At 41.5% G+C, this 26,717-nt stretch overlaps 1 protein-coding gene across 1 annotated transcript; it reads left to right on the forward strand.

Moving 5' to 3' along the window:
• The first annotated feature begins 561 nt into the window (after positions 1-561).
• Positions 562-3,737, forward strand: LOC139101302 (uncharacterized). Its single transcript, XM_070654336.1, has one exon. It carries the CDS (start codon positions 562-564, stop codon positions 2,815-2,817), a length of 2,256 nt encoding a protein of 751 aa, XP_070510437.1. The 3' UTR covers positions 2,818-3,737.
• The last annotated feature ends 22,980 nt before the right edge of the window (positions 3,738-26,717 follow it).

The raw sequence follows: 26,717 nt of genomic DNA on the forward strand, positions 1-26,717 counted from the left end.
ACGACTATATAATTATATAGACATATTGAGTGCATGCACACTTCTTCAAAAAGTGGACGTTGTCTACTTAGTTGACGTCCACTTTCTCAGAGGGCGCATCAGGACAGTTGCGTCTATCGACGCCGGTGGCCGCTCTCAGGCTTCTCTCTGATATTATAGGCTAGACCGCTAACTCCTGTAGACGATTTATATTCAAGTGCCTATCCGTCACCAAGTTTAGGTTGGCAGTTCCTATTAACTTTAAAACATTGGTAACCCTGTCAGGTTGTTCAGCTAGTTCCCGTGCGAGGGCAGCTCGTTCGGAATTGTAAGAGCGCCTGCAGAAAAGACCGTTGGGTCGGGGAGTCGGTTAGAGAAGCTTGAAGCGGTAGCATCGGAGAAGGCCAAAATAAAGATCGGAAAGCACCAGAATTCTAGACTCTTTATTTCTACCTAGCTTGGACTCCAGAAGAATTCCACAGAAATCTCAGAAGTGGGATAAAAAAGTCAGGCCCTCAAAGAGGAGGCCAATCGGCAGAAAGTCTCAATTAAATAGGCTTACCGGCAAGAAGCACGTGCATGATGGCAGACTTCGACGAGGCTTCGGAGCGAACACGCCTGCAGGCAATGACGGTGGAGCAGCTAAAAAAAGAGGCTAAGAAGAATGAATTAATTGTAACGGGCAATAAAGAAGCCATCGTGGACAAGATCGTGGCGTACCAGGCGAACCGGGAAGCAGGCGAGGGCCCCAGCGGGATCGATCACTCCGAGGATGATGAAGAGGCAGCAGCAGGATCAACCAAGTCGGCACCGGCCGGGAGAACAACCAGGAGGATTCCTGCTCCAGATCCGTTCAGCCTCTTCTTGGAGCGAATGCAGAGGCAGAACCAGCAACTCCTGGACCAGTTCCGACAGATGATGCAACAAGCAGCACCCGTTGCAGCCCAAGGAGCAGACGCAGCGGAGGAACCGCTGATTAGCCCGGTGCCAGCTGAAAACGTAAGCGAAGTTAATCATTCTCTTACCGGGGACGCGTTTACGCCAGTTAATCTAGTCCGAGTTATAGCTCAACAGATTCCTCAGTTTGGAGGATCTGAAGATGAAAATGTAAGATCGTGGGTTGAGAGAGTAGACCAGATCGCGGAAATACACCGAGTAACGCCGGGGGCGATTCTGTTGGCGGCCTCCAGCCAATTCACGAAGGAAGCGAAGATCTGGTATGATTTCCAGATGGGACCAGTGCTTCGCTCGTGGCTTGCTCTTAAAGAAGCGTTAGTGCGCGTTTTCGAAAACAAAATTCCGTTCACGCAGCAAATGCTGAAAATAGAGGCGAGAAGATGGCTATATTCTAAGGAAACTTTTCAAGTGTATGCCATTAACAAACTCTCGCTTATTAGACGCTTGAACTTGCCAGTGTGTGATACGATAAACTTGTTAGTCGCGAGTATAGGCAAAGCGTCCCTCCGAGCAACAGCCTCAACAATAAGAGCAGAAACAGTCGAGAAGTTTTTGGAGGAAATGAGGAAAATAACCGCGGCCGCGAGTGAGTATCCAAAGAGATATTCAAATACTAATTCTCGTTCGTTTCATTCCAAGGAATTGAGCGCGCGGTCGAGTAACGGCCGGACAGAACGGGCCAAGTCCGACGGGAGAGCGGACAAGCAGCAGTCGCCGGTACAAGGAAATCAGCTGAGATGCTTCCACTGTAAAGCGCCAGGACATCGGAGGACAGACTGTCCGTCGCTGCAGCGGAATGAAGGCGTCCGGGAATTGAAGCGTCCAGCCAGCGTCGCAGCGGTAGAAGACATCTCACCAGCATCAGAGGAAGAAGAAAAGCCAGTCGTGGCGGCTATAGATAGTAATAATTTAAATTTAAATACCACCGCCTGTCCTGTTAAAACAATTAAAATAAAAGGGAGAAACGACGATCTCTTTGCGCTTATAGATACGGGAAGCCCTGTTTCATTCATTAAAAATAAAGCTTGGGAAAAAAGACTTACTGTAGTAGAAAAATCGATGGTAGATCGTAGATTCTTTGCGATTGACGACTCGGTGATCAAACCATGCGGAAAAGTACAGACTGAAATATCTTTCGAACAGTGGCCAGAAAAAAGTTTCAAAGTAAGTTTATTCGTGCTGGAATGTAAGAAAATGCGTTGTGATGTAGTTATAGGACGCGACTTTCTAGATAAACACGGCATAACAGCCACTTATAAACCGAAAACATGGGATAGCGAAGGAGAAACTTTATTGTGGCCACGATTCGACGTATGCGAGGTCGGATCTGTTGTTGAAACTTACCTGGAAGAATGCCGGACGGACTTCGGTCCTGAAGTATCTGAAAAATTAAAGGAATTAATAATTAAAATTAATGAAGCGAATATACCGGAAATAAAGGACGATTATAACGTCAGAATTAATTTAAAGGATTCATCCGTGTACGCGTACTCTCCGCGCAAATTTGCCCATATACGTATTGAAATTAGAAAAATTATTGATGATTTGTTAGCGCGAGATATCATACAAGTAAGTAATTCGCCCTATTGTGCGCGGATCGTGCCCGTACAGAAACGTAACGGTACCACGCGACTTTATGTCGACCTAAAACCACTCAACAACAGAGTGGCCAAACAGAAATTTCCGTTTCCTCTTGTCGAGGACTGTTTATCTACTTTAGGAAACAAAAGCGTTTTCACCGTCCTCGACATGAAGGACGGATTCCATCAAATTAGAGTACATCCAAGCGATACGAAATTCCTTTCTTTTGCGACGCCCGATGGGCAATACGAATATAAACGTCTTCCCTTTGGATTCTCTGAGAGCCCTGCGGAATTCTAAAAAAGACTTGTACAAATATTACAACCACTAATCCGAAATGATAAAGCTATTGTATATATCGACGATATAATGATTGCGTCCGAAACAGTGGATGAGAACTTGGCGACTTTAAAGGAAGCCTTAATATTATTAAAGCAGCATCGTTTAGAATTGAATTATAAAAAATGCCAATTCTTGAAAAAAGAAGTGCAATACTTAGGGTATATAATTAATAAAGAAGGCTTGACGCTAAGTCCTCATTACACCGAGGCGATAGACCGGTTTCCGACACCGAATTCTGTACACGAGGTTCAACGTTTCTTGGGGTTGGCCAGCTATTTTCGAAAATTTATTAGTAATTTTGCGATCAAGGCCAAGCCGTTGTATAACTTGCTTAAAAAGGGGCATGAGTTTGAATTTAACAATGAATGTGCCAAATTATTTGAAAAATTGAAAATTGAACTAAAGTCATATCCGGTGTTACGAATATACAATCCAGAGTTAGAGACGCAACTACATACGGACGCCAGTGCTCAGGGGATAGCGGCAGTTTTGTTGCAAAAACAATTAAGTAAAAAATGGGCTCCGGTAGCGTATTTTAGTCAAGCTACGAATCATGCTGAAAGCCGGTATCACAGCTTCGAGCTGGAAATGTTGGCAATTGTAAAAGCGGTGAAAAGATTTCACATTTATTTGTACGGACTGAAATTCACCGTGGTTACCGATTGCAACGCGCTGGTGCACGCGGTAACCAAGGCCAACCTTAACCCTCGAGAATAGCGCGTTGGACGCTCGAGTTGCAGAATTACCGATTTCGTTTAACGCACCGACCGGGGAAACAAATGTCCCACGTGGACGCGCTTAGCCGACAAGTAGAGTTGGTGGAAAACTTACCGTTAGAAACCGAATTAATATTCCGCCAGCTACAGGATCCGATTATTAAAGAGTTAGTTAATAATTTAGAAAATAAGGAAAGCGATAAATATATATTGATCGAAGGCTTAGTTTATAAGAAGGGAGAGAACCGAGCGCGGTTTTACGTACCGGAAGCAATGATAAATCAAGTCTGCAAGGTCTATCATGATGACATGGCCCATTGCGGGGTAGATAAAACAATAAGCGGGATCAAAGAAACTTATTGGTTTCCTTCGCTTAGAAGACAAATTAAGAAATACATTGACAATTGTATAACTTGCTTATTAGCCAATGTCTCCTCCCATGCGAAGGAAGAAGAATTGCACATAGTTAAAAACCCAAGCGAGCCGTTTAAGACTTTGCATCTTGATCACTTCGGACCTCTTCCAAAATCAGGTGGATTCCGTCACCTGTTAGTAGCGATTGATTCATTCACGAGGTATACATGGTTAATGCCTGTGCGGTCAACTACCGCGAAAGAAACAATTGAAAAATTAAACTTATTATTCGGCATTTTTGGTTCACCCGAAAATCTTGTTACGGATTGCGGCACCGCTTTCACGGCAAAAGAATTTGTAAACTTCGTGGAATCCTCGCGAATTAAGCATCGAATGGTGGCAGTCGCTTCGCTCTGGGCGAATGGCCTCGTAGAACGTGTAAATAGGTTTATTAAAACCTCTCTTACCAAAGCGGCGACTGACGAACATTCTTGGCACGAGAACGTACCGCGAGTGCAATATGTAATTAATAATACGCGGCACGCGTCATTAGATAATACGCCAAGTAAATTGCTGTTAGGATATGATCAACGCGGGCACGGCGATCATAATATTAAAGTATTAGTCGATAGATTGGCCGGTATCGACAACCAAATTAAAGTAGAACGAAAAACGGCTCGAGACTCTGCGGTTCAAGCTACGGAGAAAATTCGTAATTATAATAAGTTATATTACGATGAGACGCATCGGAAGCCAACTCAATATAAGGAACAGCAATTAGTATTAGTTCGCGATACCCAAAATCGTCCGGGACAATCACGGAAGTTAAAATCACAGTACAAAGGTCCATATATAATTGCTAAAGTGTTAAACAATGAGCGTTATGTTATAACGGATGTGCCAAGCCTCGAACTGTCTGGTAAAACGTTTAATACAATTCTCTCGGTAGATAAACTGAAACCGTTCCATAAAGCATAACCATGTATATTCTCATATTAATTAGCGGTCTATTGTCAATACATCATTGTATAAAATATATTTTAGTTGATTGCGTGCAAATTATCAAGAGGATGCAAGCCCAAATGAGGCATTTATGTTAATACGCGTCAATTCATTAATCTTAGGGTATTGCGTTTGTTGCACCCGGACGGTGCAAGGGGTCCGTCCTCCCGGAACTTCTTGTTATTCCACGAGGGGCGCGTAATAAATAATACACTTGCTTTTTACTCTGAAGACTTTTTATTTCCCTTTTGTTATGTTCCTCGGCTTCGGGCAGCGTTACCCCGTCGTTTCGGTTATCAGAATGACCCGCGGACATTCGGTGGCCGCGGGTTTTATACGCGACTGTTGCCAAGGCGGAAAAGCAACAGTTCGCGGATTCCGGGCGCGTAGGACAGTGACCGCGTTCGGTCATTGCCTAGGCGAAAAGTGCAAGGCGTCGATCGGTCAGCGGATTCCGCGATCGGGTGATCCGATCGACGCTGGTTGTTAACCCGGCCTTCGCGTGCGTGGCCTTGCTGTTGCCAGGGTCGGGTTACAACACGTTATATTTTATATTAATTTTGGATTTATTTTTGTTCGATCGGCTTAATGCTTATTAGATATCTTTATTTAATTTCTCTGTTAAAAAGTAAATTGGTGCTATGTACAGTAATTCTATCTTAAATCTAATATTATTAGGTTAATGGCGTCGGCGAGACTTATAAGTATGAGCTACCGATCTCAGGAATCGTCCAAGACTTTTGTATGAATTGTTAGACCATTTAATTAGTCAGCGCTCGAATAATGTATTAATAATCTGTAAGAATACTTTACGACAGTGTACACGAACCACCAGAGATAGCGTTCGGCGGTACGCTAGTCTCTCCGGTCTGCGCCGACGGCGGCGTGCGCGCACGTGTGCCGCGAAGCGCCGAGATAACAAATTTTTAGAATATTATTCCTGAAAAAAAAATATGTTTAATTAATAAAATTAATATTTTAAATTCAATCTTAAATCTTAATACATTAAATACAAAAATAAAATGCAACAAAATAAATTTTATGTTAAACATTTTAAAATTATTTTAATTTTAATTTCAGTTTAAGTAAATAGATAATATATTTTCTTTCAAAATATGTCATTACTAAATGACTTTTACTTCATTACATTTAAACGCTACGTCGGCGCGCGGTGCACGTGGATATATTATTGTTCGCGGTGTATACGGAAAGAACAGACAGTACGTGGTGTATGCGGAAAGAACAGACGAAACGCCAGCGTTCGAGCAGCATATATGTCTGTCCTTAACGCTCGCATCTAAACAAACGCGTGCGAGCGAGAGCGATATTGTATACCGCTTTGATCCCGTGCCTAACCTATAGCGTTTTCTCTCCATCGCGCGTTTCTCTAAAGGATGGAGCATCAAATTGCGCTCCACTACATTTTCCTCCGTTCTCTCGATCTTCTCGGCGCTTCACGGCACACGTGCGCGCTTCATTGTGTGAAGCGTGACGCGCTAGCGCACGTATGCCGCCGTCGCCTGAGACCGGAGAGACTAGCGTACCTCCGAACGCTATCTCTGGTCGTCCGTGTACTCTACCTTGTGTCATCACTGTACTCCGATGATACATCTATAGTCAGAGTAAATGTCTAACATTCTCACAACTAAAGCTATTCTCAGATGCGACATGTCTCGCTTCAGCTAAGACGTCGCATTTTTCCTTGAATAATATTTCAACCTGAAGGCATGCTTTTTTATGTACGGTCGTGGTCACAGACTTCTTTATTATAGGCTAGATCGCTAACTAGTTCCTTTAAATGTTGCCAGAAAATATGTACGGTCGTGGTCAGAAAGGTTGCAACACCTTCCGATTTTTATAATTTTAAGAACGCACATAAGGAAGCAGAATGCGAACCGCTACTTTTACTTATGCGCAATGAATACGATATGAAGCTGTTTAATGAGCATATATACGGTGTAGTATAAATTAAAATATTAAATGTAAAGACGCATCGCGTTGCCTAATATATTGTTACGCCCGGTATACGGAGCAGCATGAAGCTGCCGGCTCGCTCCGAGGTTTCGGTTCCCCGTTGCTAAGGGAACGAAGATTATTTATTGGTTAAGAAATGACAGTTCTGCCCGTGACTCAATTCGGTGCGGATGTCCCTGTATTTGGTTAAGTCCGATTAAACCTTTACCGTTCCTTTTTCTAAACCCGTCTTCTTTCTTTCGCGGAACTCAGGCGCCGCGAGTGTGAGTGAGTGAGTGAAAGAGACGCGAACGCGGAGACGTTCACCGACCCGTTCCCGGCGTAACATTTTGGGGGCTCGTCCGGGATGGCTACGCATGCGGCGAAGAGGAGGCGATCCCGTCAGGAGGATCCTGCTTCGTCTGAGGCGGTGGCGTTTGAGTCGCTCCGTCAGGAGATGCGTGAGCTGCGGGTCGAGCAGGAGCAGTGGGAGGAGAGTCTGCGGGCCGAGATTCGTCTGCGTGATGATGCGATCACAAGGATGCAGAGCCGAATCCTGCAGCTAAGTCCCTCCAATAATTTTTCGCGCGTCTCCGGTGTTCTTCCGGCGGAGGGGGGCGCGAGTTTCGTTCCGGATGTCCCTCCGGTTGAGGGTGACGCGCGTTCCGTGTCTGGGTTGAATTTAAAATTAGATACGTATGACGGTTCCGTTCCATTGCGGGAGTTTTTCTCCCAATTTGATTTGATCGCTCGGGCAAAGCAGTGGGGACAGGAGGCGAGAACTGTTGCCCTTGTTTCTTGCCTTCGGGGCAGAGCGCGTTCGGTTCTCTGTACTTTTCAGGATTCCGAGGGCATGGGCTACGCGGAGCTTAGAGCAAAGCTCGAGTTGTGTTTCGGGGAACCGCGGTCTTCTCAAAATTATTATTCTTTTTTTACAAATCGGAGACAGAAGGAAGGGGAGGATTTTGGTTCTTTTGGGACGGAATTAGAGCGGTTATCTCAGTTAGCTTATCCTGAATGTCCCTATGAAGTACGGGACAAGATCGCTTGTGCACAGTTTATTTCTGCGTTGTTAGATGGTAGGGTTAGGAGAACGCTGCAATTAGAAGGGATCTCTTCACTTAAAAAGGCGATCGAGAGATCGAAAATAATCAAGACGATTTTCGGGGAATCTTTCGATAGGAGAGCGTCAGGTTTTCAGGGGCGCGCGAGTTCTTTTAGAAATTTTAATTCTTTTCGTTCGGAAAAGTCCAGGGGGGACGTTAGGGAAAATGAAGGAAAGGGGGAAAGTTCGGTGAATCCTAGGAAGTATAAAGGGAATAAGTTTTCTCGGGAGACGAAGGGGGGGGAGGGGCTCGGGGAGAGTGTTGGCTTTGTGGGAAGCCAGGACACTTCCAGAATCAGTGCCCTACCCGTAAGGAAAACTCGGAATAGTCGACCTCTTCGGGGGGTCGGCTAAAGTAAAGGGGGCCCCGAGAAAGTTATTTTCCAGAAGAATCGGCTATTCTTCACGTGATTTTTGTTTCGCAGGAAAGATTAATGGTAGGAAATGTAATTTCAGGGTTGACACGAGCTCTGATATTACTATTTTGAGTTCTAGGTTTTTCGGAAAGGGGAATTTAGGTTTACAATCGCTTAGAGAGGGGCTAAGATTTCGATATCCTACAGGGGAAGATGTTTCTATTAGAGGAGAAGCTAAAGTTTCTATAGAGATAGGGAAGTTTGCTCTTGAAATGAACATGTTTGTAGCGGAGATTTCGGATGATTGCCTTCTCGGGGCGGATTTTCTAAGGAAGGTTGGTTTTTCCAAAATTTTTGATGAAGCTTTTAGTTCTTGTCGGAATTCTTTGAGGGTGGCCAGAATCAAACAGACTTCCGGGGTGAATTCTTCTTTTCCTCGGAAGCTTTTTGAAGAAAGCTTAAAAGAATTAAATGATAAGCAGAAGAATGTAGTTTCTTTATTCTTTAGAGAATTCCAGGGAACATTTTCGGAGGAAATAGTGGCAGGGAATTGCGAATTAGTGAAACATAAGATTGATGTAGCGGACGCTCTTCCGATTAGACAGGTTCCTCGTCGGATTTCTTTTCGAATGAGGGATGAGGTTGATGGAATTATTGAAGATATGAAAAACCGTGGGGTAATTGAAGAGTCGCAAAGTCCTTGGGTTTCTCCAGCAGGCAGTGTTACGCCCGGTATACGGAGCAGCATGAAGCCGCTCCGGCTCGCTCCGAGGTTTCGGTTCCCCGTTGCTAGGGGAACGAAGATTATTTATTGGTTAAGAAATGACGGTTCTGCCCGTGACTCAATTCGGTGCGGATGTCCCTGTATTTGGTTAAGTCCGATTAAACCTTTACCGTTCCTTTTTCTAAACCCGTCTTCTTTCTTTCGCGGAGCTCAGGCGCCGCGAGTTTGAGTGAGTGAGTGAAAGAGACGCGAACGCGGAGACGTTCACCGACCCGTTCCCGGCGTAACAATATTAATAAAATTATATAAATCCAAATAATTATAAGCAAATAAATAATTATATTTTTATTTAAATAAATTTTTACGTTTTTTTTTAAATATGTAAAATACATTTAATTATAAAATAAACATTTAACTTTATTAACTTTTAACATTAACATTTAACATTTAACTTTATTAACTTTTTTTTAAACATTTTTTTAACATAACATTTTTATAAAAATAATATATTTATAATTAAAAAAGCACATCATAAAGAAAAATTTAAATTAACATGAAAAATAAACGAAAACGAAAACTAAACGTAAAAAACTAAAAATTAACAATAATAAAAATATAACTGTAATAAGTGCAGCGGATGGCTTTTATTGTGTAAACCCTTTCATACAACATTTATACAACATTTAATTTCCTATCATTCAAATAATTAACCAGTCATTCCGAGAGTTGTCCTTCATCACATTCAAACATCATGCAAAATAATTAGTATCTCGTAGCACTTCCATTTGCTTTTATCACTGCATTCAACCTTCGGGGCATAGATGCAACCAAATTTTGAAACAACTTGAAACGACCGTAATTCTTGGCCGCGAATATCGGGCCGGCCGGAGTGCCCGGATGTGCTCGCCGGGCGAACAGGATTCGCGAGAGAATAGATAGGTCCGAAAATACACGAGACGTGGTTTTAACGATTAATTGATGGTTTATTCAATTAATGAAAACAATTTACAATAAAGCCAAATGTGACGAACGCGTGGTTGAGACGTCGCCGGACAGAACACGAATATAATAGAACGCTTACGGTAACGCGGTAATTGACGCGTGTATGCGCCGGATCGGTACGGCGGTGATCGATACGCGGATCTATGACGGGCGGGCCGTTACAAGTTTTCGGCAACCGCCTAGACAACGCCCTAACGGATCGCGGGGCTAGCGGCGCGAATATTCCCCAGTGTCGCGGGCCTGGGCGGGGCCTGATCGATGCACGCGACGCGGGACGCGGTGGTCGAACTAATTTGTATATCGCAACGCGAATGCGGTTTTCGGATATCATGGAGGACGGAGCACCTGTTCGGTGTTGCAGTAGCCGAGAGTACTCGGCCGAGTCGGAGAGCTCTCCACCCCGGGTTTGTGCAACGGTGCGAAAGGATATTTCGCCTTGGCAAACCGACTGTAGATCCGAGATCGAGATCACTCGAAGGAGGCGAAGTGCGCTTCACCCCACGAGCCGGTCTTACGAGTCTAGAATTGCGTTTGGCTGTTAGGAAGATTCCTATGCAGTGCAAGCGTCAGGAGTGCCTGACCGAGGCGGAGTTTGCTCCACCTCGTTGTTCTGCTTGCTCCAGGAGTCGGTCGGTTCGGATGTTCGCTGTGAGGCGAACGGAACGAGAACGGTGCGCGACTTTTCCGAATTCGCCTTTTTATCTGGAAAAGGCGACGTCCGGGGGTATCCTGGTACGTGGCGCCGGCCGCGGTATTCCGCGGTACCGTGCGCGTCGCGCTCGTTCGGACGAGCTCGGGGCCGCTCGTGTAAGTCCGTTCCGCGGGACTTTGCGCGTTACGCGGTACTTGTACAATTCACATACTCGCGCCGATGATCGGTTTCTTCGGGAGCCCCCGCGCTCCCCTTCCTGTCCGAGAGGATGGTCGTCTCGGCCTCCGGTGGTTCTTCTCCGGGAACGATGCTTTTCCCGGGGGCATCGTTACAAACTCATGTCTTGCGCGCAGATTCTCCCATTGAGTTATTATATGTTGAGCTAATAATTCGCGATTTCGCGGGACCTGAGGGTTCCATTCTTGCACCATAATGCCCCAAAGGTTTTCAATTACATTCATATCCGGAGATTTGGCTGGCCAGTTCAACGTCTTAATGTTGGGTTGTGTAGCCAGCCACTCCTGGACAACTCTCGCTCGATGCACTCCTGAGTTGTCTTGAACGAAATTCACAAAAGGTACGTCGGGAAATGTTTCTGCAACGAATGGCATCATTACATTCGATAATATGCGGATGTATTCTTCGCTGTTCATGTGTGGTGTCGTCTGCACTAACGGACCAGGACCCAGCGAAGTCATACATCCCCAAAATCCTAATGTAATGCGCCCACATCGTTGCCGAAAACGAATATTTTTCTCGACGTACCTTTCTCCTCTCGTTCTCCACAACGTCACTCTTCCACTCTCATCCGTACTAAATACTTTTTTGTCCGAAAAAATTGTGACGTTCCACTCATCATTTCATACTAAATGTTCGAGTGCAAAAGCCATCCGCTGCTCCTTATGATGTGCCAATAACATTTCTTTCTGCGCCGGTATATGATGGAATATCCCATTTTCCTGCCATCGCCGACGAATAGTGCGCGCAGAACAATTTAATGCAAATGTAGCTTTTACCTGTAATATATAAAAATTAATAACTTTTTGCTAAGCAAAAAGAATATTTGAAGTATTAAACTAGCTTAAGAATTAAGTTTAAAAACTTTTTTTTTATATCCATGAAAAGATAAAAAATCGAAATTGTAATATATTTAAATAATTCCTTATTAATGTTATTATTAATACATACTTGACTTGATGATTGAAAATTATTTAGACGAATTTCTTCTACTATTAAATTCTCCTCTGCATCTGTTGTGCATTTAGGCCAACCGGGTATTGGTCTCGGATTTACGTGCCCATAAATTTCTTTTTGCTTTAAAATTCTATATACAGTCGTTCTCTGAAAAAATTGCAGATTATTTAATCAACAGAAACTCTTTTTATTAAAAAATTTTTTTATTTAAACAGAAAATAAAAAAATAATAACAAATAAAAATAAAATTAATATTTTTTATTATAATATAAACAATTTTTTTTTCTTACTTAACCATAAAAAAATTTAATTTCTATTATTATTGAAGAACTTACATTTACATTACACATCTCAGATATTTTGCTCATATTGTAGCCCGTATCGTTATATGCAATAATTTCCCCTCGTACTTCTTGAGAAGTGGGTGCTGGCATTTTTTTATTATTTATTATAATATTAATAAATTAATTTGTTATTTTTATTACAATATAATAAATCAATATGTTATTTTATATAATGTCTTTTTTTCTTTTTTGTTTTTTCTCAACTGTGTTCTTAAAAAACGATGAGAATGTTATTGCTTATAGTAATTCGGACTTCGATATGACCGAAATATCTGACAATGAGCTGTGTAATGTAAATGTAAGTTCTTCATTAATAATAGTAATTAAATTTTTTTATGTTTAAGTAAGAAAAAAAAATTGTTTATGTTATATTAAAACATATTAATTAAATTTTTATTTGTTATTATTTTTTTATTTTCTATTTAGTTAAAAAGATTTTTTAATAAAAAGAATTTTTGTTGATTAAATAATCTGCAATTTTTTTAGAAAACAACTGTATATAAAATTTTGAAGCAAAATGCACAACAGATGCAGAAGAAAATACAATTGTAAAAGAAATTTCGATTTTTTATCTTTTGATTGATATAAAAAAGGAGTTTTTAAACTTAATTCTTAAGCTAGTTTGATATTTCAAATATTCTTCTTGCTTAGCAAAAAGTTTATATATTACAAGTAAAAGCTATACTTGAAACTAAATTGTTCGGCGCGCACCATATGTCGGCAACGGCAAGAAAATGGAATATTCTATCATAAATCAGCAGAAAGAGAGTTGTTAACGACACATTATAATTAATTAGCAGCGGATGGCTTTCGCATTTAAACATGTAGTATAAAATGAATGAGTGGAATGTTATTTTTTGGACGGAAAAGTGTTTAATACGGATAAGAGTGGAATTAAATGTTGTATGAAAGAGTTTGTGCAATAAAAGCCATCTGTTGCACTTATAATTATATTTTTCAATTAAATTCCATTGCTATTAGTTATATATGTTATAATATTTCTTAAATATTTTTTTATGTTATTATATTTTTTTATTATTCTTTTTCGTTAAATTAATAAATAAAGTTTAATGTTTCATTAATAATAAAGTAAATTTTACAAGAAACGTAAAAATTTATTTAACTATATTGAGAAAATTATTTGTTTACTTACAATTATTTGCATTTACGCAATGTAATGAGCTTTTATATTTGTCATTTTAATTTATACTACATCGCGTATATGCACATTAAACAGATTTACATCTAATCATTGCACATGAGCAAAAGTAGCGGTTCTCAGTCTGTTTCTAGAATCGTGTTCCTAACTTCGTAACTGTTGCAACCTTTCTGACCACGACCGTACATTTCTCGCGCATGTGCAGTATAAGGTTCAGGCATGCGCAATCACTGATGTTTTTATATACTAAGGAACCGTATTTAGAACGTGTATTATAAAACGTGTATTATACAGGGTGTTTTGTAAGTCGAGGTCAATCGCTCGGGAAATAAATAAGGAACCAAAAACAAGAAAAAAAGTTAATATAAATATAGGTACAAAAATGCGTTGTTTCCAAGTTATCGCCAGTTTTAAGTCGCGCGCGCGCACGCGTGTGTATGGATCTAAAAATTATGTAAGGTGTTCGAAATGACCTCCTTATTGTAAGGGGGGTTTGGGAGGAGGAACTAATACTCAAAAATGCCTTCTTTCGTAACTTAAGAATTTTACTTTGATTTATGATCAGGATGGCTGTCGCGCGCGAAGAAATAGAGACTGCGAAGACTCGGAAGAGACTGATTCGTTCGGAACGAGCTCTCTTATATATCGTCTTTGTTCGGCTAAGTCCGAAAATTATCGTGAAAGCTCGAAACGTATCGACAAAGCCCGGAACGGGTTCAAAAAGCCGACAGAAAACTTAAACGATCGCGTTATCACGACCGCAATCGGTATCGACGAGTTCGGCTTCGTTTGGCGGTTTAATCAAATGTACGGCGGCTTACTTTAGAGGGAAACGGCGCAAGAGGCCTGTGCTTTGACGCAAAACAAAAAATACCGCTATATTATGCATTAATGCATGTTCTAAGCCTTCTTTCTAAGGAGCCCCGTACTCTTTGTAGCACTTCGGGATTTTTTCTAATATTTCCAAATCCATTAGTTATTTTTTGTTTAAGTTCATGAACGTTATTAACTGGCCGTTTATAAACAAAGAATTTCACATAACCCCAAAGATAGAAATCACACGGATTGAGATCGGGTGACCTAGGAGGCCAGCGTACAGGTCCTCCACGCTCTATCCATCGTCGACCGAATTTGCGTTCCAATTTTTGTCTAGCAAACAAACTGAAATGTGCAGGTGCTTTATCGTGCATAAATCACATATTATGTCGTATGTTCAAAGGGACGTCTTCAAGAAGTATATCTCATCTGCTTTTAAGAAATTCGACATAAGTTTTTCCATTTAATCTGTTTTCAAAAAAATGTGGTCCAACAAGTGAATTGTTAATTATTCCTCTCCAAACCAAACAACTGAACTGTAGTTGATGTTTTTTTTCAACAATTGTATGGGGATTTGCTTCCATCCATTTATGTGTATAATGAAAATTTGTAATACCGTCTTTATCAAATGCTGCTTCATCTGTAAAAAGAATTATTTCACTAGAATTAGGCATTTGTTCTAATTTATTCACGAACCATTGACAGAAATTGATACGTGGACCATAATCGTTTTCAGTCAATCCTTGAACACGTTGTACATGATAGGGATACAAGTAATTTTTGTTAAGAAATCTCCATATTGTAGTTGTTGGCAAACCTAATACTCCTGAGATGCTTCTGATACTAGTAGAAGGGTCAACCCGGAATGCGTTCAAAATTCTTTCTTTTGTGTTAGCGTTGATTTGAGGCCTACCCTCTTTTTGACGCTGTGTTAACTGCCCAGTTTCTCGCAACGTTCTATCAATATTTTGAAAAGAGCGTCGGTTCGGTGCGTATCGCCGAGAAAATTTTTCGACATACAACCTTCTTGCTTCTGTAGCATTACCTTGAGTGAGATCATACATTAAATGCATGTCAACTAATTCGGTAACGGTTAAACGATCCATTACAGACAATTAAATTTTTATTTTAACAAACTTTCTTTCTTCGTGAACGAACTCTGATTGTAAAGCGATAGAACTTTACTTAAATTTCTTTTGTTGTGGCTGATAAATACAATGTGCTCATGTTCCTAGTCAAACAATCAATATCTAAGCGCTTGTTCGAGTTCACGAGGTATTGTACGAGATTTATTATGATTTCTTGCTCGTGCCGCAAGCTTCCTTTGTACAACCACTGTTGGCAATATTATTCCTCGGCGATCTTGGATTCCACGGCTTCTTGTCTGTGCATAAGGTAAATGAGTTGTAGTTGATTATTGTGCAAGTGTTGCTGTTATATTGTACACGGACCACCAGAAATAGCGTTCGGCGGTACGCTAGTCTCTCCGGTCTGAGGCGACGGCGGCATACGTGCGCTAGCGCGTCACGCTTCACACAATGAAGCATGCACATGTGCCGCGGAGCGTCGAGGAGATCGAGAGGACGGGGGAAAATGTAGTGGGGCGCGATTTGATGCTCTATCCTTTAGAGAAACGCGTGATAGAGAGAGAACGCTATAGGTTAGGCACGGGATCAAAGCGGTATACAATATCGCTCTCGCTTGCACGCGTTTGTTTAGATGCAAGCGTTAAGGACAGACATATATGCTGCTCGAACGCTGGCGTTTCGTCTGTTCTTTACGCATCCACCACGTGCGGTCTAATCTTTCCGTATACACCGCGAACAATAATATACCCACGTGCACCGCGCGCCGACATAGCGTTTAAATGTAATCAAGTAAAAGATATTTAATAATGACATATTTAAAAAACAAATGTTTTTTATTTACTTACTCTGAAATTAAAATTAAAATATATATTTAATGTTTAACATAAAACTTATTTTGTTACATTTTATTTTTGTATTTAATGTATTAAGATTTAAGATGATTTATCATAAATTTAAAGTAAAATTAATAATTTATATATTAAAATGGCCATGTGATAATACTGACGGTACTATCTTGAGAAAAACTAAAAATGCAGAACTCACACAAATTCACTCAACTATTTGTTGGATTTATGTGTGTGCTGCTTCGCGATTTTCAATTGTTAAGCATGTTACGATTGTTTAGCACTTTTCGTGGTTTTGCCAAGCGAAGCGGATGAAAAGTGTTAATTGTGATAGTGTATTTTATTAATAACGAGATGGCTTCAATCTTGTGCTCAGAAATTTGAGAAAAAATCGTCGAACAGTGGCAGACGGGAAGATTAGTAGCAGACATTGCTGCTGATATTTTGTGCTCCAAACCTACTGTTCGACGATGGATGCGACGATTTACTGAAGACGGGGATCATGCTTTGCATGATCATCGTCCAGAAAATCGTCCTCGTATTACTACAGCAGAAGAGGACGAGACAATCGTCGCTCGTGTTCTAGATCGTACCTTCGGCACCGTCCAAGAAGCGATCAACGCAGCGGAAGTTCAAATGTCCGCGAGTACCGCCCGGCGACGTTTAAACGAAGCCGGGCTATACTGCTATCATCCGGCCCACAAAATTCCATTAACTGCTGGTCATCAAGAGCAACGGATCGCGTTTGCGTTAGAAAACTTGGCGACGAGCCGTGCGGAGTGGGAATTGACGATATGGACCGATGAAAAGGTCTTTGTATTGTGTGATAACCACAGACCACACATTTGGCGTCCTAAAGATCAACTGTTGAACCCGAAACACGTTGTGCCTAACCACAGAAATGGAAAGAATTTGTGTGCGATGTGGGGTGGGTATTTGGCACTGCAATTGGAGAATTTGTGTACATTCCTGAGAGAATAAACTCGGCAGTGTATATTCGCATACTGGAAGAAGTTCTTCTTCCTTCAGTACGCGCAATATACCCCTGAAGAGGATATGCCAATTATCCGGTTGGTGCAGGATAATTCCGCTGTCCATACGTCACGCGAAACACAAGCGTGGTTCCGGGATTATCCCGAGATTCTTTTGATTGACTGGCTAGCTTGTTCGCCCGATTTGAACTTAATAGAAAACGTTTCAGCGCAAATGGTTCAATGGGCAGCAATGAGAACCACGAAAGGATAGGACGACAGCAGCATTGGTCGATCATTCGAGAGAAATTTGGGAAGCACTTTGGTTCCAACCAGACTCTCTCGCAAACTTAATTGATTCGATTCCTAATTGTCTCAATCAAGTGATTGACCAGTCCGGATACTGGACAGATTATTCAAATCTTCCTCCGCAGCTTCGCCCACGAACGGCCCTTTTCAGGGCCGATAAATATTTATTAACAATTAATCGACTTATACAGGATTTAAAATTGTCTTTCTCAAGACATCAAAGGTTCAAACCGTCTTTCTCAAGACAACATCAAAAGTTCTAATTGTCTTTTTCAAGACAAAAATTAATTTAAAATATTAATTTTATTTATAAAACATATTCTCTTTCAGAGATAATATTGTAAAAATTTTTAATCTTGGCGCTTCGCGGCATACGTGCGCGCATTGCGACGTAGACCAAAAAGACTAGCGTACCGCCGAACGCTATCTCTAGTGGTCTCTGAGCATTCTTTGAATGGGTGCGTTCACGACACTCAACAGTTGTGCAACTGTTGAGTAAATTTCTTCTGAACGCTACTGATCGGTGTGCTCACTTCCAACATGTTTAGTGAGCGATAGCCATTTTTCTCATTAGTAAAATTTGTCGCTATCTGTGCTCATCAGTTTCCGTTTCAACATAACGCAGCCCACACTGGCGGAAAATAATAAAGAAAATTTTAAAAATAATAATATGTATAGTGAAAAATATATTTATAATAGTGTTGAATATACAGTAACTCATACATATTGTTACGCCGGGAACGGGTCGGCGAACGTCTCCGCGTTCGCGTCTCTCACACTCTCACACACACACACACTCGCGGCGCCTGAGCTCCGCGAAAAAAAGAGACACGATTTGTAAAAATAAACAGGAACGATTTAATAAAGAGCATGCAAGCAGTAACACGTCTGCACCGATTCAAGACATGGGCAGAACTGTCATCTTGTTACAATAAATAATCTTCGTTCCCCTGGCAACAGGGAACCGAGACTTCGGAGCGAGCCGGCAGCTTCACGCTGCTCCGTATACCGGGCGTAACACTGCCCCCCCCTTCCTCCAGATTGTCGCCCCGACAATCAGGGGGGGCCTCCGTGGCTTCCTGTTCCACCTTGGACTCCTGTCCAAGTTCTTGAACTCCACGAAGCGACGCGAAGAATCTTCCTCAGCGCGAAGATGCTTCCGTCCTTGGCTCCCAGCTCGATTCCGCTGCTCCTCTTAAAATCTTCAAACAAGGGGGGGACATAACTTTCTGTGGACCCTCCGACTCAAGGTCTCCCCAAGTTCCTGTTCCGGCATTAGCCCTTCGTCCCATGGAAAACCACAGATCAAAAATCATGGGAAGAACAGTCTTTTTAACGAAAAATCTTCCTTCATCTTGAAACGGAGCGGAACACGTTTCTCCTGAAGAAAATTCTCCTTCCTCCCCGTCCAGCTAAATTCCTCCTCAAAAGAGAAAAAAAAGAAAAGCAGTTTCCAAAGAAAAATCAATTTCCCCCCCAAAAAAAACAAACACGGCCCCCAAAATCTTTTTAATTTTCCCTTTCAAAATACGGAGCCAACCTATCCGCATGAACGACTTTTTTCCTATGTTTAGGCGACTTCTGAATACAGAACACCACCTCCCCTAACTTTTTCAAAATCAAGTAAGGTCCTTCCCAATTACTTTGCAATTTAGGAGCCTTTCCTCTAACTCTACAAGGATTAAAAAACCAAACCTTCTGTCCCTCTCGGAATAAAATTTCCCTAACATTCCTATCATAAAACGCCTTAACACGAGAAGACTTAACCGCCATTTTCCTCCTGACTTGAGAATGGATTTCATCAAGCCTTTGCCTTAAACCCCTAACAAACTCTCCTTGAAAAGCTGAAAACTCAGAAGATTGAGGAGGCAATCCCCGCGTCAAATCTAACGGTAACCTTAAATCCCTGCCAAAACAAAGCTCCGCCGGAGAAACCTCAGTAACCTCATGCTTCGAAGACCTATAAGCTAACAAAAACATTGAAATCCAACGATCCCAATCCTTTTGATTTTCTGAAACAAATTTTGAAAGATATTCCAAAACTGTACGATGCTGTCGCTCCACCTGCCCATCCGATTGTGGATGTAAAGCAGTAGTCCTAGTTTTCCTAACCCCCAAAAGATTCAACAACTCTTTCAAAAAACCAGACTCAAAGTTTCGTCCCTGATCTGTATGTATTTCCTCAGGAACTCCAAATCTCGAAATAATTTCCCTAACAAAAACTTCAGCTACCGTTCTTGCCCTAATATTCCTCACCGGAAATGCTTCCACCCATTTAGAAAAACAATCTACAATTACCAAAAGAAACCTGTTCCCAGAAGTATGTATTTCCTCAGGAACTCCAAATCTCGAAATAATTTCCCTAACAAAAACTTCAACTACCGTTCTTGCCCTAATATTCCTCACCGGAAATGCTTCCACCCATTTAGAAAAACAATCTACAATTACCAAAAGAAACCTGTTCCCAGAAGAAGATATAGGAAAAGGACCAAGAACGTCCATCTGTAATCTCTGAAACGGAGATCCGACATTGTAAATTTGCAAAGGAGATTTTCCTTTGCCGGAAGGTCCCTTCTTTGAACAACAAACCGAACATGAACGACACCAATCTTCTACATCTTGCTTGCAAGAAACCCAATAAAAACGCTTCCGAATTCTATCTAGAGTCTTATTGATTCCAAAGTGCCCAACCGAAGGAGAATCATGGGCATCAGCCAGAACCCCCTTAATCCGTTTACGAGGAACCACTAATTGCAACAACACCTTCCTTAAATTTGGAGCTATCCATTTCTTATAAAGAACTCCGTTCTCTAAAACGAGGGAATCCCAATATGAATTAAGAACTCTTCCCGTTATATCTGAAGAAGAAAATCCCGAACGGGAAAGACGTTCCCCAGACTCTTTTGCCTGTATTAAAACATTAAGACTCGGATCCTCCCGCTGATCCTTCTTCCAAAGATCTAACTCTTCTTCTTAGAAGACTATACGAGCCACAGTCTCACCTCCTTCAGGAAGACTTTTTTGCTCAACCCTAAAACAATACCGACAGTTTTCCGCTTCACAAAAGCCGTCTCGATAAACCATCGGCATTCCCATGAGAAGTCCCCTTCCTGTAAGCAATTTCGAACTGAAATTGTTGTAATCTTTCTACCCAGCGAGCTAACTGACCCTCGAGTTCCTTAAAAGACAAGAGCCACCTTAAAGAAATATGATCCGTGCGAATTAAAAATTTCCCTCCTAAAAGAATATGACGAAAAGATTTGACTGCATCAACAATGGCTAAAAGCTCGCGTCGAGTAACACAATAATTCCTTTCAGACTTTGATAAAACCCGACTGAAATACGCTATAACTTTCTCCTCATCCTTTTGCTTCTGTGAAAGAACAGCCCCGATTTCTATTCCAGAAGCGTCAGTATCTAAAATAAACTGACCTTCTTCCTTCGGGAACGCTAACACTGGAGGAGAAGTTAAGGCCCGCTTCAAGGATTCAAAAGCCCCTTGACAATCATTCGTCTAAAAAAATTTCACCAAATTTCCCGTCAAATAATGAAGTAGCTTTGCTATTGAAGAAAAACCTTTCACGAATCTCCGATAATACGAGCAAAAACCTAAGAAACTTCTCAATTGCTTCTTCGTATGAGGAACTGGCCAATCTATCACTGCTGCTACTTTCTCCTGATCAGTAGCTACCCCTTCTGAAGAAACCACATGACCTAAGTACTTAACTTTCCTACTGAAAAGAACACACTTCCCTGGATTGATTTTTAAATTAAATTTTTTTAAACGAAGAAACACTTCATTAAGATTCTCCATAAGTCCTTCGAAACTTTTGCCAAAAACTATCACATCATCTAAATATACAAAACAACTCTTAGAAAGAAGCCCTTCCAAAACCCTTTCCATAAACCGTTCAAAAGTTGCCGGAGCATTTGTGAGACCAAAAGGCATGACAGTGAATTGCCAAAGTCCTTTTCCTATGGAAAAAGCCGTTTTCTCCTTGTCCCTTAAATCCATCCTGATTTGCCAATACCCACTCTTAAGATCAAGAGTAGCAAACCAGGAATTCCCAGCCAAACGATCTAAAATATCATCTATCCTCGGCAGAGGAAAAGAATTTTTAACCGTAACCGCATTAACTTTCCTATAATCGACGCAGAATCTAATTGTCCCATCCTTCTTTTTAACTAAAACTGCTGGAGAAACCCAAGGACTTCGCGACTCTTCAATTACCCCACGGTTCTTCATGTCTTCGATAATTCCATCAACCTCATCCCTCATTCGAAAAGGAATCCGACGAGGAACCTGTCTAATCGGAAGAGCGTCCGCTACATCAATCTTATGTTTCACTAATTCACAATTCCCTGCAACAATTTCCTCCGAAAATGTCCCTTTAAATTCTTTAAAAAATAAAGAAGCTACATTCTTCTGCTCATCATTTAATTCTTTCAAGCTTTCTTCAAAAAGCTTCTGCGGAAAAGAAGAATTCACCCCGGAAGTATGTTCGACTCTGGCCACTCTCAAAGAATTCCGACAAGAACCAAAAGCTTCGTCAAAAATTTTGGAAAAACCAACCTTCCTCAGAAAATCCGCCCCGAGAAGGCAATCATCCGAAATCTCTGCTACAAACATGCTCATTTCAAGAGCAAACTTTCCTACCTCCATAGAAACTTTAGCTTCTCCTCTAATGGAAACATCCTCCCCTGTAGGATATCGAAATCTTAGCCCCTTCTAAGCGATTGCAAACTAAATTCCCCTTTCCGAAAAACCTAGAACTCAAAATAGTAATATCAGAGCCCGTGTCAACCCTGAAATTACATTCCCTACCATTAATTTTTCCTGCAAAACAAAAATCACGTGAAGAATAGCCGATTCTTCTGGAAAATAACTCTCTCGGGGCCCCCTTTACTTTAGCCGACCCCCCCCCGAAGAGGTCGACTATTCCGAGTTTCCCTTACGGGTAGGGCACTGATTTTGGAAGTGTCCTGGCTTCCCGCAAAGCCAACACTCTCCTCGAGCCCCCCCTTTCGTTTCCCGAGAAAACTTATTCCCTTTATACTTCCTAGGATTTACCGAATTTTCCCCCTTTCCTTCGTTTTCCTTACCGTCCCCCCTGGACTTTTCCGAACGAAAAGAATTAAAATTCCTAAAAGAACTCGCGCGCCCCTGAAAACCTGACACTCTCCTATCGAAAGATTCCCCGAAAATCGTCCCGATCACTTTCGATCTCTCGATCGCCTTTTTAAGTGAAGAGATCCCTTCTAATTGCAGCGTTCTCCTAACCCTACCATCTAACAACGCAGAAATAAACTGAGCACAAGCGATCTTGTCCCGTACCTCATAGGGACATTCAGGATAAGCTAATTGAGACAACCGCTCTAATTCCGTCTCAAAAGAAGCAAAATCTTCCCCCTCCTTCTGTCTCCGATTTGTAAAAAGTGAATAATAATTCTGAGACGACCGCGGTTCCCCGAAACATAACTCGAGCTTTGCTCTTAGCTCCGCGTAACCCATGCCCTCGGAATCTTGAAAAGAACAGAGAACCGAACGCGCTCTACCCCGAAGACAAGAAACAAGGGCAACAGTTCTCGCCTCCTGTCCCCACTGCTTCGCCCGAGCGATCAAATCAAATTGGGAGAAGAACTCCCGCAACGGAACGGAACCGTCATAAGTATCTAACTTTAAATTCAACCCGAACACGGAACGCGCGTCACCCTCAACCGGAGGGACATCCGGAACGAAACTCGCGCCCCCCTCCGCCGGAAGAACACCGGAGACGCGCGAAAAATTATTAGAGGGACTTAGCTGCAGGATTCGGCTCTGCATCCTTGTGATCGCATCATCACGCAGACGAATCTCGGCCCGCAGACTTTCCTCCCTCTGCTCCTGCTCGACCCGCAGCTGACGCATCTCCTGGCGGAGCGACTCGAACGCCGCCGCCTCAGACGAAGCAGGATCCTCCTGACGGGATCGCCTCCTCTTCGCCGCATGCGTAGCCATCCCGGACGAGCCCCCAAAATGTTACGCCGGGAACGGGTCGGCGAACGTCTCCGCGTTCGCGTCTCTCACACTCACACACACACAAACACTCGCGGCGCCTGAGCTCCGCGAAAGAAAGAGACACGATTTGTAAAAATAAACAGGAACGATTTAATAAAGAGCATGCAAGCAGTAACACGTCTGCACCGATTCAAGACATGGGCAGAACTGTCATCTTGTTACAATAAATAATCTTCGTTCCCCTGGCAACGGTGAACCGAGACTTCGGAGCGAGCCGGCAGCTTCATGCTGCTCCGTATACCGGGCGTAACAATATAATGTGCATCAGCTATTATGTGATGGTAAGCAGTAATGTGATGAACGAATTTATGTATATAATATTTAGATATATTAATGTTAATATTTATAACTTTGTATTATTTTAAACCCACAATATTTCAAAGAATATTTTGAAACACGCCTGAATTTGCTCGAAATTTTAAATGTATCAACTCCAATAGATGATACAGTGCAGAGTAATGCAGAGAACACGTCACAAGGTTAGGTTAATTTATAATTATTATATTATATCTATATTAAATATGTAATATGCACTAATATAAAAAAAAAATAATTATAAAAAATAACATACTAAAAATAATAATATAATTAATAAATAATTTGTAATATTCTGCAATTTAATGTTATGTTTAGAAGCAGCATCGGAAAACCCATTATTTTCATGGTCTTCACAAACAACGAAGTTACTGACGGCCTCAAGAAAAAAAAGTAACTTTTCGAGATCCTAAAATAAAAGAAAAAAAGTTGTGGTCAGAAATTTCTAAAATATTTGTACAAAAAGGATACATAAATATAACAGAAGTTTGTCTTGATATTATATAAGGTGTTTATTGTCTCCTGAGAGGTACCACGAAACTTTTGTATTTCATAAACTTCCTTTACATTTTTTTTTTCTTTATATAACCATAAACAACAGATATAAACATAATACTTAAAATACAAACATAACGTAACATAACATATCGTAAGGCAACTATATAAACTTTCCTTTTAATATCACTTTTTACCGCTTTTTTTTCCATTCTATTTCACTTTTATTTCTCTTTATAATTTCCTCATTTACTTTAACATTGTTTCCTGCTCGCCACCTTTAATCCTTTATAAACCTTCGCCTTACAACATTTCCTTATCTGTATCTTAATTCTACCTTTACAATCTTCATTCTTCTTTATACCAAATTCTGAAAAAAAGATCTAATCGTACACCTTCTTACACCTCTACCTTATTGATTACGCGCAGAGAGAGAGAGAGAGAGAGAGAGAGAGAGAGAGAGAGAGAGAGAGAGAGGAGAGGGAGAGGGAGAGGGAGAGGGAGAGAGGGAGAGGGGAGGGAGAGAGGAGAGGGAGAGGGAGAGGGAGAGGGAGAGGGAGAGGAGAGGAGAGGGAGAGGGAGAGGGAGAGGGAGAGGGAGAGGGAGAGGGAGAGAGAGAGAGAGAGAGAGAGAGAGAGAGAGAGAGCACGCTTCCATTCATACCTTTACATATTCTGCCTTATTCTACCTTACATTCCTACCTTGAACCCCCCCTTTCCGACGCTCTTTATTTTACTTCTTTTTTTTCATCCTCATTCATTCTTCCATTCACACCTATCTTTTCCCTTGTCATTTTCAGTGTCTCTAACCATTCTACCCCCTTCCTATCCCTCCCAAAATTTCCTTCACCACCTTCTCCCAGCTTCTCGCATTCCCCCAATCTATACACTCCTCCCATATATGTTCCCACGTTTCTTCCTTCTCCAAACATATTCTACATTTTCTTTTTTCCTCTTCCTCCCAATATTTATTTCCTCTCATTTCATCTCCTAATCTAAACTTTGCCGTCCTTTGCCATTTTTCTTCCCTCCAGCCCATCTTCTAATATTCTGCAATCCCTTTCTCTTTCACTTTTTCATAATATTTATTACACCTCGATCTTCTTAACTTCGCCCATCTTTCCTCTCTTTGCATTTCTTTATCTTTTTTCACCAAATACTCCCCCTTACTTCCCCCCCTTTCTATCAAATCCTCCACATCTTTTCCTGACCACCCCAATTTCTCAAAAAATTCTTTTCTCTCTTTTTCCCATTTCCCTCTACTTCTTCCCTCCCTCGCCATTTCCTTCATTTCTTCCCAACACCATTTAGCTAAGTCTCCCCCTTTCCCTTCTGCTAAACGTTTTTCATATTTCCATGCCCTCATCCCTGCTCTTCCTTTCAATTTTTCCCTCTGTAACTCCTCTCTCACCATCTATCCTGGTACGTATCTTTTCACCCCCGGCACCCATCTCAAGTATCTTTCCTGCAGTATCTCTACTTCCTCCCTTTTCGTCCACCCCCATATTTCCAGACCATAATTCACAACCGACCATATCAATTTATCAAATAGCCATAGTCTTCTACTCTAATCTTTTCCGAACATTCTTTTGCCTACACTCCATACCTGCCCCATTATTCTTGCCGTTTTTTTCACCCTGTCCTTTACTGGTTCGCTCTGTTCCCTGTTTTTCATTATCATATACCCTAAATATTTAAATCTTTTTACTTCCTCTATTTCCTCCCCTTTCCAAACCCACTTTATCTACTTTCATCTCCCTCCACCCTTTCGACATCTCATTATCTTTGTCTCTTATTTACATTCACTTCTAAACCTTTCTCCTTCACATATTCCTCCACATTCTTAGTTATTCCTTTCATTCCCGCTTCATTTTCTGCCATCAACGCAATGTTGTCCGCGTAGGTCAGCGAGTAAAATTTTTTACCTTTTATCTTGATCCCCCCCTCTCTCCCTTTTCTAATTCTATATACAAATTTGCCAATAAGAGAGTAAACAGGCTCGGGCTAAGCGGGCATCTCTGCCTTACTCCCCTTGTCGTCCAAAAACTTTTCCCTTCCTTCTCCTTTACTTTAACTATATTCACTGTTTCCTCCTAAACTTCCTCACACCTTCTTATCAATCCCTCCCTCAACCCCTCTTTTCTTCATTGCTTCCATTAGTTTTTTTCTGTCCACCGAGTCAAAAGCCGCATTTATATCAATAAACGCTATTACCATTTTTCTTTCCTTTTCTTCAATCTTCTTATTTATCAAATAATTTAACACATATATCTGATCTACTGTCCCCATGTCTCTTCTAAAACCAGCCTGACTCCGTGGCAACATTCTTTTCTCTTCTACATCCTTCCTTAATCTTTCCGCTAACAGATGCGTACACTTTGTACGCTGTCTGTGTCAGCGT

Source organism: Cardiocondyla obscurior, linkage group LG03 (assembly GCF_019399895.1).
Source record: "Cardiocondyla obscurior isolate alpha-2009 linkage group LG03, Cobs3.1, whole genome shotgun sequence".
In the NCBI taxonomy this organism is placed as follows: Eukaryota; Metazoa; Arthropoda; class Insecta; order Hymenoptera; family Formicidae; genus Cardiocondyla; species Cardiocondyla obscurior.

Coding starts and splice junctions, on each gene's coding strand:
- LOC139101302 (XM_070654336.1), top strand. CDS start 562: ATGGCAGACTTCGACGAGGCTTCGGAGCGAACACGCCTGCAGGCAATG.